General features: G+C 44.3%; 1 protein-coding gene across 1 annotated transcript; it reads right to left on the reverse strand.

The window, feature by feature from the left end:
- Nucleotides 1-2356: 2356 nt before the first annotated feature.
- Nucleotides 2357-12298, reverse strand: LOC139767198 (two pore potassium channel protein sup-9-like). Its single transcript, XM_071696317.1, has 7 exons — nucleotides 11495-12298; nucleotides 9355-9510; nucleotides 8980-9122; nucleotides 8257-8457; nucleotides 6515-6633; nucleotides 5142-5396; nucleotides 2357-4387 (listed from the first exon to the last, which is right to left on the reverse strand). Exons 1-7 carry the CDS (start codon nucleotides 11619-11621, stop codon nucleotides 4243-4245), a joined length of 1146 nt encoding a protein of 381 aa, XP_071552418.1. The 5' UTR covers nucleotides 11622-12298; the 3' UTR covers nucleotides 2357-4242.
- Between the last annotated feature and the right edge of the window lie 3656 nt (nucleotides 12299-15954).

A 15954-nucleotide genomic window follows, 5' to 3' on the forward strand; every position in this document is an offset into this window, starting at 1 on the left:
TAACCACCGAGGTACAACCCTTCTATACCACGTAAGTTAAATTTTGCTGGTAATCTTTGAAGAATGATTTTTCGAATATTTTTCTAAATTCTACTAAAATGACCGACCGTTTTACTTTCAATATTCTTCTCAATTATATCATACGATAAATCAAGCAAATTTGAGACATTATCAGTAATGACAGGAAAAAACATCAACAATCGGAGAATAATGATGCGAAGAGTATGAATATAAAGAAACGGCAGACCAAACTTATGTGCGAGAATTCTGTCGAAGAAAATGAAAAATAAACTTGCAAAAGTTATGTGAAGCAAACGAAGTATAAGAATTACGAAGAAAATGACGTAAAGATTAAAGATGATGATTATCGAGCAGTGTGTCAACTGGTGGGCTTCCCGCCTGTGACTGTCATCTGTCCACAATAGGCGATTGAGTCGTAACAAGAGGGCAAAGAATCCCTTTGTGGCGGGTGGACGCTGCTCAGCCCTCACTCACGCTCCAGCACCCAGCTCTCCTCCTTAGGGCCTTCCTTACCAGCTAAGACGCCCCACTTGGCATCTTAATCTCGCGTGGTTGAAATATAGATTCTCTATGGAATGTTTTGTCTGTCGGGATTAATGAAGGAAGGACTGCTGATGTAATGGGTGCCGATGCCCGGGATAAAATACTTCTCACCGAATAGCAAATCTTTATCTATCTCTCTAAAAGATTTTGAAGCCATGAATATTTTTTGGTAAGAATAAATATTTAAATTTCCCCCGTCCATCAGTCTGACCACAACGTTTTTGAAAAAGCGTCTGTGAATAAGAAAAATTTTTAAACGGGTGAGCGAGCCAGCCGCCGCCCCCCAAGCTTCCTTACTGATGCCATTTGTCGCCGGCGTGAAAAGGATAACTGACAAGCGTTCGTGTACAGGGATTAAGGACATACACGGCGGGAATCGTAGACCACAGCCCCTGCCTTTATTCCAGGAACCCATAAAGGAAGAATTAGCTTGCATTTGGGGTTCATGTGTACTTCCCCGCACTATATATCAAAGACCAATTGATGTTAAACTGATGGGCTCTTGATTACTCGTGCCTCACGGGACTAACCCCTCTGGCTGTGTGATTTAAAACCGCCTCTAAAGGTAAAGACAGGAAGGACTAAACTCACTTGATAACTCCACCTTGAATACATCTTTCCCGTCAGGTAGGAGGTGCAAGAGATTATAATGTGTTGGTTTTTCAGGCCGCTGGTTAACAGAATAGGTGTCGGGTGTCGTGCGGGCCGTCGCACAGCCTCCCTTTCCGCGGTCGGCAGCCAACTGAGCCATGATGTTTGAGTCGGCCTTCTTCTTAGCTTTAAATATTAACGTACACATGGGGGATTTGTTCTCACCTCTGATATTCATGTGTTTGAAAGTGTACTTGACCTTTCCTCCAAAATAGGTACATATGCTAATTAACGATTATATTCATGCTAATATTTGATAGGCAAGGAGCTTTATATGTTTGTAAATATTTTCCGCAAACAAGAATTTACTTTGGCACTGTTACGCATAAAGGCATGTCTAAGCACATTTTTTGGAGGACATACATCTTCATGCTCATTAAAATTTGAAGTATGTACAACTAGGCTTGCTAATATTTGTGAGTGACCCAAATATTAACATACATGGTGCTGCTGCTGAACTTTGAAATTGCTGTTAACTTTATCATGGTTCTGATGGCATCAGCTTTCATTGCGATGGAATATATACGTAATTATTTTTCATCTTAATCGTGGTTGGTTCACGAAATGCACCTAGTTGTATTTAAATAACCCAATAAATGCATGACCATAATTAGTAAGTAAAGCTTTCTTATTTAGAAATATTTTATATTTGTACGATGGATTGGCTTATCATATTGTACAGAACTGCAATAGCATACCCTGTATATAGTTTTTACATTCCTAATAGGTTAGCTAGTTATGCGACTAGTTATTAAGGGAACTGTAAGCTGTCGCTCAATATGAGCGATTCAGTTTGATGGGTCTTTAACCCTTAAAGGTTACCTTAGAATACTTATACTACGTCCTCTTCACACAGGTCTTTTTGGGCTATAACCCACGACTTGCTATCCAGGGACTTCAGCATTTCTCAGACTGCGCTACACTCATTAGCAGGGACAGGATGGACTCTTTTAAGACGATAATTTCTTTGACTAGATTGGTATCTGTTTCGTTAATTGACGATGATACAGTCTTGCCAAAGATGTAACTCATGATATAACAAACAGACGAAGTCCATTAACACTATATATATATATATATATATATATATATATATATATATATATATATATATATAAAGAGGATAATAATATTTGCAAAATCATACATATAGTTTATAGCAGAATATGATAACATTTATGGAAATAATTTTGGCACATATAAATAAATCTTGCATAGAATTATCATATATTTTGTGCAACAATTGTATTTACAATTAAGTTACTGTATGAAAATAAAAGCTGTTCTTAGAAATGTTACAGATGTATTCACTAAGATATTCTAATGTGCTTACTGGATAGTGTTGTGTTCATCCTCCCTATACTAATATATAGGAAACCTTAAAGAATGTCTTATAAGGCTGTGTACGACACACACACACACGCCATGGATTAACTTCGACAAATTTGACACATTAATCAGGTCACACAAGAGGACACTACCATTATGGCATGAACTACAGCTATAAAAATATATGTATATATATATATATCTTTCATCTCATTCGCTTTAAATTCTTTGGGAAAATATCTATATATTCATGTGACGCTATATATATATATATATATATATATATATATATATATATATATATATATATATATATATATATATATATTGAACCAATAATTTCGCTAAGCACCCACCTGATGCCCCTGACATCAGTAATGACCTGGGGAACCAATCGTGTTCCACTGAAGTCTCATTAGCTGGCGCCTCTGATGTCACGGAACGTCATGTAACATTTCAAAACATCTCGGACAATAAACTCTTTAGGGAAAATGGGGGAAAAATATGACAGTATAAGAATATAATATCATTAAAAATGTCATCATAATAATTGTCAACAATATGATGTAATAAATTTTTGCTATTTAATACAATAGTCATTTCTAGCAAATACTGCTTAACATCTAATACAATTGTCAATCTTGGCAATACTGCTTTACCATATATCTAATACAGTAGTCACGTCTGGCAATACTGCTTTACGATATATCTAATACAGTAGTCACGTCTGGCAATGCTGCGTGATATATAAGTGGCTATGTATTAAATGCGTATCAATGTATCTAAAATGTTGTCGCTGCTTGTTCTCTCCCGCCAGTTTTCTACCATTATTGCCTGTTACTCCTTAATATCTGTTACCGCAGCCATACTATGACGTAACGTGCGTTATCGAACGTAACGCTATAACGGTGTGTTACACCAGCGTTACTATTTGGTCGCAACAGCGTTAGTCCTGACAGATCGCATCCACGTAAAGTTCCTTCCTTGTCTTCCATCCTCATTAACGTATGGTTCACAGCATCATCATCCAGTCATGTGATCAGCTGTGGAGTTTGTCAGTATCAAGCCAGATACAATGTTGGTAATCATTAGTTACTTCCCTTATGATCTTCTTATCATCCCTAATCACATCCAGGTAATAATGTTAGCCTCCCGGCCTGTTCTTAACATATAAACAGCGGCCCGAAGACCGCGCCTTGCGGCACGCCACAGGTTAACCAAACCCATGTGGAAGAGATTCCGTTACTCCATCCAGAGACTTCTCGATCCACCACAATCTGCACCTTATGTCTGCTTGACGACTCAACTTTCTTACCAACGCTTTCCACCACGACATAAACTGTCAGTATATCTTTGAAACAACCGACTCTTCGCTTGTCTATAAAGACGAGAAGAGAAATACATGCATAACCTCATTTTCTAAAATAAGTTTCCACCTTAAGAGGTTTTCTGCTACGATTGATCATCCATTTGCTTTATGATTGTGTTTTCCGGTGTTTTATAGACACACCTCGTCCAACAGACTAGTCTGCACTGCAGCAATATATCTCAATCTCCTTTCTTAAAAAAAAAAAAAAAAAAAGGCGCGATATTTGTTTTCCTCCACTATCATAGCAGTGTGTGTTACTGAGCGTTACCAGGCATTACTGCTTAGTGGTCTTGTGTTACTGTTCGTTACTGAGGGCTGGCCGCTGGGACTCACACAGACGACCTCTTGGTCTTGAGATAGTTGGCAACCATAAATGAGTCGTGCAGGAGGGGAGGGAAGTGTTCGCTGCCGTGGGGAGCCACCTTGCTCCCCCCAACCTGCTCCACCAGCAGGCTGGACACCCGCGACGGTGACCTGTAGGGAGAGGGGAGCTTATTGTGGCTTGACCTGCTGGGATAGGGGAGCTTACTGGGGTGTGCTGAAGCTTATTCGGGCATGGGGAGAGGGGGAGCTTGCTAGGGCATATCTGGGGAGATGAGAGATCGGTCTTAATAAAGTGTGACCTGTGATGAAAGGAGTTCCCTGTGAACCCACCTGACGATGGAGTAGTGATAGAGGGAGGAGGGGTTCCTCACCTGACGATGGGGTAGTGATGGAGGGAGGAGGGGTTCCTCACCTGACGATGGGGTAGTGATGGAGGGAGGAGGGGTTCCTCACCTGACGATGGGGTAGTGATGGAGGGAGGAGGGGTTCCTCACCTGACGATGGAGTAGTGATGGAGGGAGGAGGGGTTCCTCACCTGACGATGGGGTAGTGATGGAGGGAGGAGGGGTTCCTAACCTGACGATGGAGTAGTGATGGAGGGAGGAGGGGTTCCTCACCTGACGATGGGGTAGTGATGGAGGGAGGAGGGGTTCCTCACCTGACGATGGAGTAGTGATGGAGGGAGGAGGGGTTCCTCACCTGACGATGGGGTAGTGATGGAGGGAGGAGGGGTTCCTCACCTGACGATGGGGTAGTGATGGAGGGAGGAGGGGTTCCTCACCTGACGATGGAGTAGTGATGGAGGGAGGAGGGGTTCCTCACCTGACGATGGGGTAGTGATGGAGGGAGGAGGGGTTCCTCACCTGACGATGGGGTAGTGATGGAGGGAGGAGGGTTTCCTCACCTGACGATGGAGTAGCGGTGTCGGAGGTGGGCTGGACTGTGGTGCTGGGACCTAGGGTAGCAGGTGCAGGAGCAAACGGTGGTGATGCTGGTGTAGGAGCCAGCAGCCCGCTGGTCGGCCGCCAGCTCGGCTGCCTCCTGCTGCGTCCCCGCCAGGATCTTGCCGTTGATGGCCATCAGTTCCCCGTCCAAGGTCACCACACTCTGTGAGGCGTCCTGCATCTCGTAGTCCCCGGCCTTCACGTCCTCTGTGTTCCTGCATCAGAAGGAGCACGACGGGTGAGAGGGGCCTGAGGGAGAGCTAGGGAGAGCTAGGGAGAGAGAGAGAGAGAGAGAGAGAGAGAGAGAGAGAGAGAGAGAGAGAGAGAGAGAGAGAGAGAGAGAGAGAGAGAATGTCTCAATCGACTTTAACGTACGAGACCTATATGAAAACAAAATTTACCTGAGGCATCTCAGTATTAACAGTAGGCCCGAAAGTTCTATTCAGAGGGCCCTTAAATGGCATTAACAGAGCGCCAGAAGTGGTATCAACAGAGCCAACAGGGCCTCAGAAGTAGTATTAACAGAGCCCCATAAGTGGTATAAGCAGTGCCCATGAGTGTGTAGTAAGAGAATCCCTGAAACACAGTCCTGACGCTATGTTAACACAGGATCTAAGACGGTAATAACACAGGACCTGAAGAAGCATTATGAGAAGCCCTGAAATGGTTTTACCAGAGGTACCAAAGTCCCATAAAGACCCCGAAAAATACAGACAGAGACCAAGACTCGTGCTCCACAAAGCCCTAAGGCAGTACTCACAACTCAGGCGATACTCACAGCAGACCTGGATGGTGCTTTAAACGACCCTGAATCCTCATTGGGACCCTGAGACGTTTGCCAGTACAGTCACCTCTGTGGCTTGACGATATACGGTCCGACCCTGGACAGGCAAGGAATGAGACGGCCCTCAAGTTCTGATGTCCCACATCCTAGTGAGGTAAGTATTCACATGGCCCTCAAGTTCTACTTCCCCTGACCCTGGAGAGGCAAGTACCTGTATAGCCCTAACGTTGTACTAACAGGCGACCCTGGAGGGAGGCACTTACATTATCATGCAGCTGTACAGAAGATGGACCACTTACACAGTGATGAATCTCTACTAACCTGCGACCATGGAGGTGTTACAACTTGCCTGTGAAGGTTAGTACTCGGAAAGTAGGTCCTAACTTGTGAAAGTAAATACGTATTTGAAAAGGTGGGTAATTACACGAAGAAGTGAGATACTTATGATGTGAGGAGGTAAGTTACTTACCTGGGGAGGTGGGTACTTACCTGGGGAGGTGGGTACTTCCCTGGGGAGGTGGGTACTTACCTGGGGAGCTGGGTACTTACATGGTCATGAAGCGGAGGACGAGCAGGTTGATGGAGGCAGCCACAACAGTAAGGCCGAACAGGATGAAGACCAGAGAGAGCGCCACGTAGCCTGGGTTGGAGGTGAGGGCGTTGTCCTTCTGCAGGAGGACCAGGCAGGGAAAGGTCAGGTCTGGTGATCCTCCTCCAACGTCTGTGCCCCCCCCTCCCCCCACCCACCCACACACACACCCTCGTATGTCTGTGTCGCAGCTACTTGTGTGTGCGGCACAGAGTTTGTCTCTTCGTCTGTGATCACCCACTTCTTGTCATGTTATAACTATGAAATGTCTGGTGGTAATATCTATCTATCGATCCATCCACCGAGCGATCCATCTACCTATCTATCCATCTACCTATTTATCCATCCACCTATCTATCTATCTATTTGGGCAGACACTGACGCCTCCCTGAACACGTCAGTCCACACATCGTCCCCAACCAAACTCTTGCTTTTCCACAGACATCAGCCAAGTGTATATGTTACTCTACGCCCACCCAACGCCAGCGTTCAACACCAACTGCTTACGTCTCCTGACCTTCTGAAGCGACGATAGTCTTCAACTCTGACCTTAGAGTAAACTGAGGAAGGATGTTAACTGTGAGTGTAGCTACACCTTGTGATGCTCAGTGCATCGGTCTTAATGTCTTACTGAAGATCGTACTTTCACACTGAGGGTCGTACTGTCGTGCTGAGGGTCGTACTGTCGTGCTGATGGTCGTACTGTCGTGTTGAGGGTCGTACTGTCGTGATGAGGGTCGTACTGTCGTGCTGAGGGTTGTACTGTCGTGTTGAGGGTAGTACTGTCGTGATGAGGGTCGTACTGTCGTGCTGATGGTCGTACTGTCGTGTTGAGGGTAGTACTGTCGTGATGAGGGTCGTACTGTCGTGCTGATGGTCGTACTGTCGTGTTGAGGGTAGTACTGTCGTGATGAGGGTCGTACTGTCGTGCTGAGGGTTGTACTGTCGTGTTGAGGGTCGTACTGTCGTGTTGAGGGTCGTGCTGTCGTGATGAGGGTCATACTGTCGTGATGAGGGTCGTACTGTCGTGCTCAATAGTCGTAATTTCGTTTTAGAAGACTTAAATGAGTAACATTTGCTCTGTGCATTATTCCATCACTGGAACCATTCCTTGTCCTGTGATGGGGCGAAATATTTGATAAATACAATAAACAATAAATCCCACCTGAATGTTTTGCAATAAATCTTACAATGGATTCAGTCTCACTGGAAGTACACTGAGATGAGGTAACAATGACCTACAATTTTAGCGAGTCTAGCTGACAACCATCTGAGCTTAAAATGATTTTGGGAGGATTATTTCGTATGATGAATTGACCTTACAGAGATGACCTCTTAAATGAGCTCAACTCACAAGCTGAACTTGACAATGGGCCCATCTTACAACAGAATGGATGAACCCCAAGATATCTGATGTAAAACTGTGAAATAAAAGCTACTTTCCTACATATTCACACATCCTCGAATGTTATCTCTAGCACACTTATAGGTTCTAACATCTTTAAATCTGAATTACCCGAATCAAACTTCTTTCGTTCACCATCAAAGAAATACTTCAATCGACGATGCGTCACCAGGGGACGACAAACTTCGAAAGAAACGACACCAAAGTTATCAAACTGTGGGTCTGGGAGATCCTGTGTGGACGTTCTCCACATACACGAGGCTACGTGTTGGGTTTACTGGGGCTGGGCTGTCTTACCTGGAGGGCTACGAAGTCGCCGAAGCCGATGGTGGTGAGGGTGATGAAGCAGTAGTAGAAGGCGTCGATGTAGTTCCAGTTCTCATAGTGGGAGAAGACGGCTGCTCCCGCCGTCATGACGATGGAGGAGAGAGTGCCCGTCACGCACAGCTGGTTCACGTCCGTCGCCTCCGTCGTGGAGCACCCCAACACCTTCTTCACCTGCAACAGGTGGTTCCTGTTAACTCAGGTGGAGTGGTAGCGTACAGGATGACCCATTAGGTGGCTGCAGTGGTCCAGGTGTTGTGGTAGTGAGGGGGACCTGTCGCACTATCCCTGGGGCCTAGAGGCACACCAGCATGGGAGGAGGGGTTGTCAGGGTTTCCCTAAACCACAAGAACACTAGAGATGATCAGGGTAGAGCTGAACACAGTGATTATTACCGGCAGCAAGTAATGATGTAGGAGATTATGAGTAGCTGGATTATAAGTAATAAGATAGGAGACTAAAAGCGTTAAATAAAATAAAACTGGACACCTTACATCATCAATAATGATACGAGACGGGAGGAGGAGTCTGGTGTTAATGTAGGTCGTCCACCACATTACTCGCGTTTCAGTTATCATCATCACTTGAAATGTTTACATTGCCATCTGGAGTCAGAGGCAACTGTACACACTGGAGGATGATGGAGGTCAACCTTGAGGAGCTACTGTGAGACAACTGGAGGAGGAGCTTGCTAACCTTCTTGATAATGATGGAGGTGAACTTGTTGAGTCGTTCACCGATGGACTGGAACATGACCATGCCCAGGGGGATGCCAACCACAGCATACACGATACAGAAGGCCTTCCCTCCCACCGTCTCTGGCGTCGAGTGACCATAGCCTACGGTAGGGAGAGGACATGAGTGGTGGGTGGTGTTGCTATATAGTAAGGTTGGTTAGGTTAGCATCATAAAAAAAACTTCATCCAACCTTACAAATGGACCCCAGCCTCCTCAAGATAGAGTATATCAATGCATTTCTACTTATGATAAAAATACATCATTAACATATCGAGATCGTGGAATAAATACTCTTGTCATGCAGGGTCAGTGTGGACATGAGGCGCCACCCACCGATCATGGCAACGACAACGGTGACGAAGTAGAGCGCTCCAGCGAACTTCCACTGTGGCCCGGCCTTGTGTGGCTGGTTCTCGATGATGACCGTCTCTATGGCCTTGTAGTCGGAACCGCTGATGTTATACTTCCCTTGCAGATGGTCACGCACTTCTGTCGGAGGGGAGGAGGAAAGAGACCACACAGCTTTTAATGAGGGGTCTTGCCTTTAGCAATTGCTGGGTGGAGGCTTGTCTTACGTCTGACAAGTGTTGGGTGTGTTTTCGTACGTCTGGCAAGTGTTGTTTTGTCGCACGTCTGGTAGAAGGTTGCTATTGCTGCCTTAAGTTAAGCAGGTAACACACAAAGCAAATGTTGGGCGCTGTCGTGCGTCTGAGAAGTGATGAAATGACTCCCGGGCATAAGGTGCAGGAGAGAAAGCAAGATCTGGGTGTTGTGGTATGCCTGGCAGGGGTGATAATATTGCAGGAACTCAGGCAGGTGAGCCAAGGCAAGGGTGGGAGTTGTCGTACGTCAGGTTGTGGGACGCTACTATTGTCAGAAGTGAGGCAGGGAGACAAAAGGGTGTTGTGGGATGTTATATTTGACATGGTGTCCAAATGTAATAAGGGGAAGAGTTTTTACACATCTCGTATGTGGAAAAGACCAATGGATTAATATACATCTGGCGGAAGCAGGCCTTAGCGTATAATGGGAGATCGCACAGCTATGCACCAGCTAGGAAAGAGCTGCATTGTTATTATTAAGGTGATGACAACACAAACATAAAAGCTAGGATGATGATACAACACGGACACAATTGAGGTTATGATGCCAGACATAGCTGCTTGACTGCTGAAACAGCACGAACATACGGCTGTTAAGGGGTCGATGCAACGGGAACATGCCCGTGTTAAATTGGCTGTGCGAACATACCTATACATACAGCAAGGCTTAGAAATACGGTGTTTAGGACCTACGACACTTTTGACTTAGGATACGTTGTACTGACTTACAACATCGTAATTCAACTTGCGACTGATGGAAAAAACAAAATATACCTTATCTACATGTTGTCTCAAAGATCTTTTTTTTTTTATTATACAGTCGCCATACTATGATGTATATGTGCACATTTAATTATGTCAGCAAAATTCCACCCGATTTGTATCCCACTTACATCCAAGATATGGTCGTATTCACTGCAGTCCTATTATCTATCACAGTCCCATTATCTATCACATTACAGTAAGTGTTGACATTTTGATAAGTTTTGATGTCCTCTAATTGAAACAGTTGCATGATTTCATCCTCCATTATCACGATTATATACACTGCTATAAAACATACATACATTCATATGTATATACACGTGTTATATATATATATATATATATATATATATATATATATATGCTTCAGAATAATGTTACAGTGTGGTGGTAAAGCTTAGCTGCAATCAAGATGTGTAATAAAGTTTTGTGGTTGTGAAGCTTTGTTAGCAGCCGAGTTTTGCGATCAAGTTACCAATGTCAGTTCTTGTGGTTGTCAAGCTTTGTGATGGTCAAACATTGTGGTAATGTTTTGTGATAGTAATGTTTTTTATGTAGATGTTTATGTAGGTGTCAAGTTTAATGGCAGACAAGCGATGCATGTGAATAGATAAATAAATGAATAACATGAGTCTTCATCTTCTCACTGAGAACCAAAAGACAATAACAACAATAATATTAATAATCATAACTAACAATAAACATGATATAATACAGGTGTGTTGCTGGGCAGTCTGTACCGCAGACAGCTTATCATAAAGACCAGAAATCAAGCCACATCTCATTATCACACAGTGCTAGAATTATCTCAGCTTGCTAGCTTAACGAAGGTAGGCCCACAAGGTGGAAAGTTCCCGAAAAATAGACAAATGTTTCATAAGTGTGACAGGTCTCCAACCCACTTGTAAACTATGGGGGTCTACTGGCATAAACCACACATGTCAGTGTGATCTTTGACCTGGCCGATACAGGGCAGAGGTCATACGGCGTCCAACAGACGGCCGGCCCCCACAACACTACAGCCACCTGCTATGACCACAATATACACACACAAAAGCACATTTTCAACTTAAAAAGCAACGAGAACTTTGCATGCAGGAGCTAACTTTCAATTATCCGTAATCTCTCGGCTTCGGTGTCGGACTCGAGGGCATCAAACACTGCGGCTCCGATAAGCAGGTAGGTGAAGGTCCCAACAACCAGCGACAAAGTCCGAACATTCTGCTGGCGCATCCTGGCCTCGGCCTCCACCTCGATCTTCACCTCGGCGGCTCTCTCGACCCAACTATACACCAAGTGGAGGTCAAACGGTACCGTGGACTGTTTCCTGCTGCTCTTGCACTGAGTGTCAATTAGCAGGTTCGATTCTGATTATTAAAGATGATATTTTTAAGGTCTGTTTCGATATTTTACAGTTCAGTTATCACACTTCAGGGTAAGTTTCTTCTGACTGGAAAACAGAAAGGCTCTAGCCTCGCTACAGCCTAGTCTGTATTGTGTTGCAGCCCTCGACGCCCACCGGGTTGGTCTGGATTATCTTTCCAGTGACACAGACTCTGCTCGGCGATGTGGTGAGACCAAGAAACACCACAGTCAAGGGTTACAGTTCACACAGGTTAACCACGTCCGTTACTCCCCGGGCGTGAGTGGGAGGGACTGGATCAGCTGGCAAGCTGGCGGCGCCTGCGCACCCTGCCGGCAGCAACAGATCAATACATACGATACCGCAGATGTTACCATGACGGCCAGGCACGGCAGCGCCTACCTACACTTATCATGTGTGTCATTATGTAACAAATTGATAGTCTATATTCCTGTGAAGACCCTCTAGATACTCCTGTCGCTGTTTAGGATCACATTAACTCTTCAGTAATGGACTTCTTCCTCTAATACGAGAATGAAACACATGAGACACGTCAGAACAGAGCACATCTATACCTATACCACACTGAGGGGACCAGATGGTTACCATGGCGACGGAAGACTAGCGCACACACACACACACAGACACACACACACACACACACACACACACACACACACACACACTATATATATATATATATATATATATATATATATATATATATATATATATATATATATATATATATATATATATATATATATATATATACCAGGATGCGCTGAAATGGTCTGGACATGAGGAAAGAGAGGCTGCGATGACAGACATGAGAAATGGAAGAGAAGTGGGGGGGAGGAAGAAACCGTAGAGTGGAGGGGTGGAGTGAGGTAGGCTTTGAGTTACTGGCGTCTGAACACAATTCAAGGAAGATGAAAGGCGTGCATGAGATAGAACGAATTGAAGGGTTATATACAGGGGGCGACGTACTGACAGTGGGATGAACCAAGGAATATGAAGCGGTTGGGAGGGACCATGGAAAGGTCCGTGAGGTTGGGTGTGGAGAGGAACCTCTGGTGATATGGTTCCTCAAGGTAAGGTAGCTGTTCAACGAGTTAACCAATGACGGTGCATGGCAACTAAGGACGTACATATTTATGTGTATATTATATCTTAGACTCGATCGCCATTTCTTGCGCTAGCAGGTAGCGCCAGGAATAGACGAAGAAAGGCAGCATCCGCTCACATCCATTCTCTAACAGTAATGTGTAATGCACCAAAACCACAGCTCCCTATCCACGTCCGGGCCGTACAGACCTTTCCATGGTTTATCCCGGACGTTTCACATGCCCTCGTACAGGCCATAAACAGCACGTTGACCCCAGTATACCATCTCGTTCCAATTCACTCTATCCCGTGCACGCCTTCAATCCTTTTGCATGTTAAGGCCCATATCGCTCAAAATCTTTTTCACTCCATCCTTGTATCTCCCATTTGGTCTCCCCGTTCCCCTTGTCCCCTCCACTTCTGACACACACACACACACACACACACACACACACACATATATATATATATATATATATATATATATATATATATATATATATATATATATATATATATATATATATATATATATATCAGCTTGTACCATGTTTCTGTCTTCGCTAGTTGCGAGTTGCTAGGCTTCCAACTCCGTTATGGAGGGGGAGATGTGGTGGAGTTGCTATCATAAAGTGACATATGAACACGAACAATGACGATTTCCCACTAAATTTATCCTAATGTATATATATATATATATATATATATATATATATATATATATATATATATATATATATATACGACAACGATCCGGAACTCCAGAGGATCGGTATCGTATGTATATTACCAGAAGATCGTTATCGCATGTTATTACGGTAAGTTCAACAAGAAATCGCTACCTACAAAAAATCAGTGGAAATTTTACATATCATCGCTATGCTCGGCGGAGAATCGTCAAGATGAGTATACGCTAGTAAACCTAACTATGATGATGGACAGATTAAGGTCAATCAGGCTATAATTGTTGGCACAGGAGGATTATCTGTGAGCTCGTGGTGCGTCTGGCAGTCTGCTCCAACATCACCTCCAATCACCGTCACCGACACTAGGGCCACCCCCACGACGCATCGCCACCACCATCCTGCCCCACCACTGTTGGAGATAAGATGTGACTCAACCCCCCGTGTCAAGCTGGGCCCGTCCCATGGAAACTCCCCACCCTGGACACTCTGGTTCTGGGCACGACCAGCCAGGCCCACACCGCCCAACTTGGGACGCTGCCCATCTCTCCTGTAATCATATCATGAAACAAGCATAAATCTTTGTTATGTAAGGTATAATTGGACCAAGTATGGAAAGTTGATACTAATTATTTGTTCTAAAGTGGGTTTAGGTGTTCAATTGCATTAGGTTACGTTAGTTTTAACATGGTTTGCGTCGTGACTGATTTGAAGTTCGGGCTCTGCCTGTCTTGAGAGGGTAACGATGCCATGTTAAGTAAATTTTAATGCTGGTGACAGGCACTCGATGAAAACATTACCTGGCACACGTTACATGGCAACATGTCACAATATAACTGTTGCTTACCCAATCTACGTCACCCTTTTTAGTCTAACCTAACCTAACACAGCACACACTGACTAGCCAAACATGGTACACTAACTTTAAACTACTCTTAACATGGCTGACAGTAGGTATGGAAATCGCATAACTTCATTTCAGGAGAGTTGAAATAAGACTTATTGTTCCATGTGGTTCGTAGACGTAGGGATCTTGGGGGAGAGATTCCTCTCTACCATCTTACTGCCCTTGGCTCCCTACACCTCTACCCAGTTGAAGACGCGAGTACAGCCAGCAATCTCCTTCAGCGCCTCAGCATAGCTGGTCAGAGAGTGAAATACAAGCTACATGAACGGTTCATGTCCAGTTTCCGAGCAGCTGGAAGAACTTAGTATCATAGCATTCAAAGCAACAACGTTAGAAAGAATTGCACTTAATATTCTGTATCTTTACTGTAATGGAGTAGATATGAAAAAAAAAAAAACAGAAACTATAGTGAGAGTGGATGGCTGGGGAAGAAAATATATCAGACGATAATATATCAGAGAGTCACGGGAATAAAACACCATATTACAGTTGTCAATATATTCTCTTCGATGGGCATGATTCCCCGAGAACTGACCCAGAAGTGGTATCCCATATATATATATATATATATATATATATATATATATATATATATATATATATATATATATATATAGCACCAATCTAGCCCCTCATGAATCACTTTTGACAGCCATGCCACACTCCCCCACAATGGAGTTCCCCGAGAGGTTCTCCCTCCAACCCTCTTCAGTCCCTTCCTACACGACCTCCATTATCTCCCAAACATGAAGGTCCTCCCATATGCAGACGACCTGACACTCATATCACAACAACAAACATGAAGCAGTTCAACACCTGATACCACAGTAACAACAACCAATATGTAACATTACATCACACCACTGGAACTATGGCTCACACCCAGAGCCAGAATGTCTGCATTTCCGGAAGTCTTCAGCCAGTCTTTTAACCCAGATAGACATGAACCCAGCTCACACACTTCAGTCAACTCTGCCAACAGTTCTTCTGCTCCACTCTGAACTACAGCTCACTTGTCTGATCCTCCTGCCTCTCAACTGCAAACCACATAAAACAGAGCACAAAGAACAATCACTTACTGGCTAGCCACCACGAATACTCAACACTTACACAATGAAACGAGGAACCTCCCGATGCTAACCCACCTCAACTTGCTGGCAGTCAGGTCTTTGCAAGACCATCAGACACTTCCACCCACACCACTCCATAATCAACCACCAACCCCTACCTAGAGGTAAAGTCTACCCCTGCCTCACACTGTACCAACCTCTGCTCACAGATCCCTGCTACCCGAGCAAACGTAATACTCACAAAGCATATACACAAGCTTTGAATACTCGTCCTCTCAACTCAGTTTTAAATACCACCCCACCAGACATAAATACCACCCCACCAGACATAAATACCACCCCACCACACATAAATACCACCCCACCACACATAAATACCACCCCACCAGACATAAATACCACCCCACCAGACATAAATACCACCCCACCAGACATA

The sequence above is a fragment of the Panulirus ornatus genome, chromosome 59 (genome assembly GCF_036320965.1).
Source record: "Panulirus ornatus isolate Po-2019 chromosome 59, ASM3632096v1, whole genome shotgun sequence".
NCBI classification, from domain to species: domain Eukaryota; kingdom Metazoa; phylum Arthropoda; class Malacostraca; order Decapoda; family Palinuridae; genus Panulirus; species Panulirus ornatus.

Bases quoted from the DNA above. Each gene is read 5' to 3' on its own strand.
- LOC139767198 (XM_071696317.1), bottom strand. From the start codon at position 11,621: ATGCGCCAGCAGAATGTTCGGACTTTGTCGCTGGTTGTTGGGACCTTC. The intron at 9,511-11,494 runs GTTAGCTCCTGC...CCCCTCCGACAG, and splicing joins GAGATTACGGATAATTGAAA to AAGTGCGTGACCATCTGCAA. The intron at 8,458-8,979 runs GTTAGCAAGCTC...CACCTGTTGCAG, and splicing joins CCTCCATCATTATCAAGAAG to GTGAAGAAGGTGTTGGGGTG.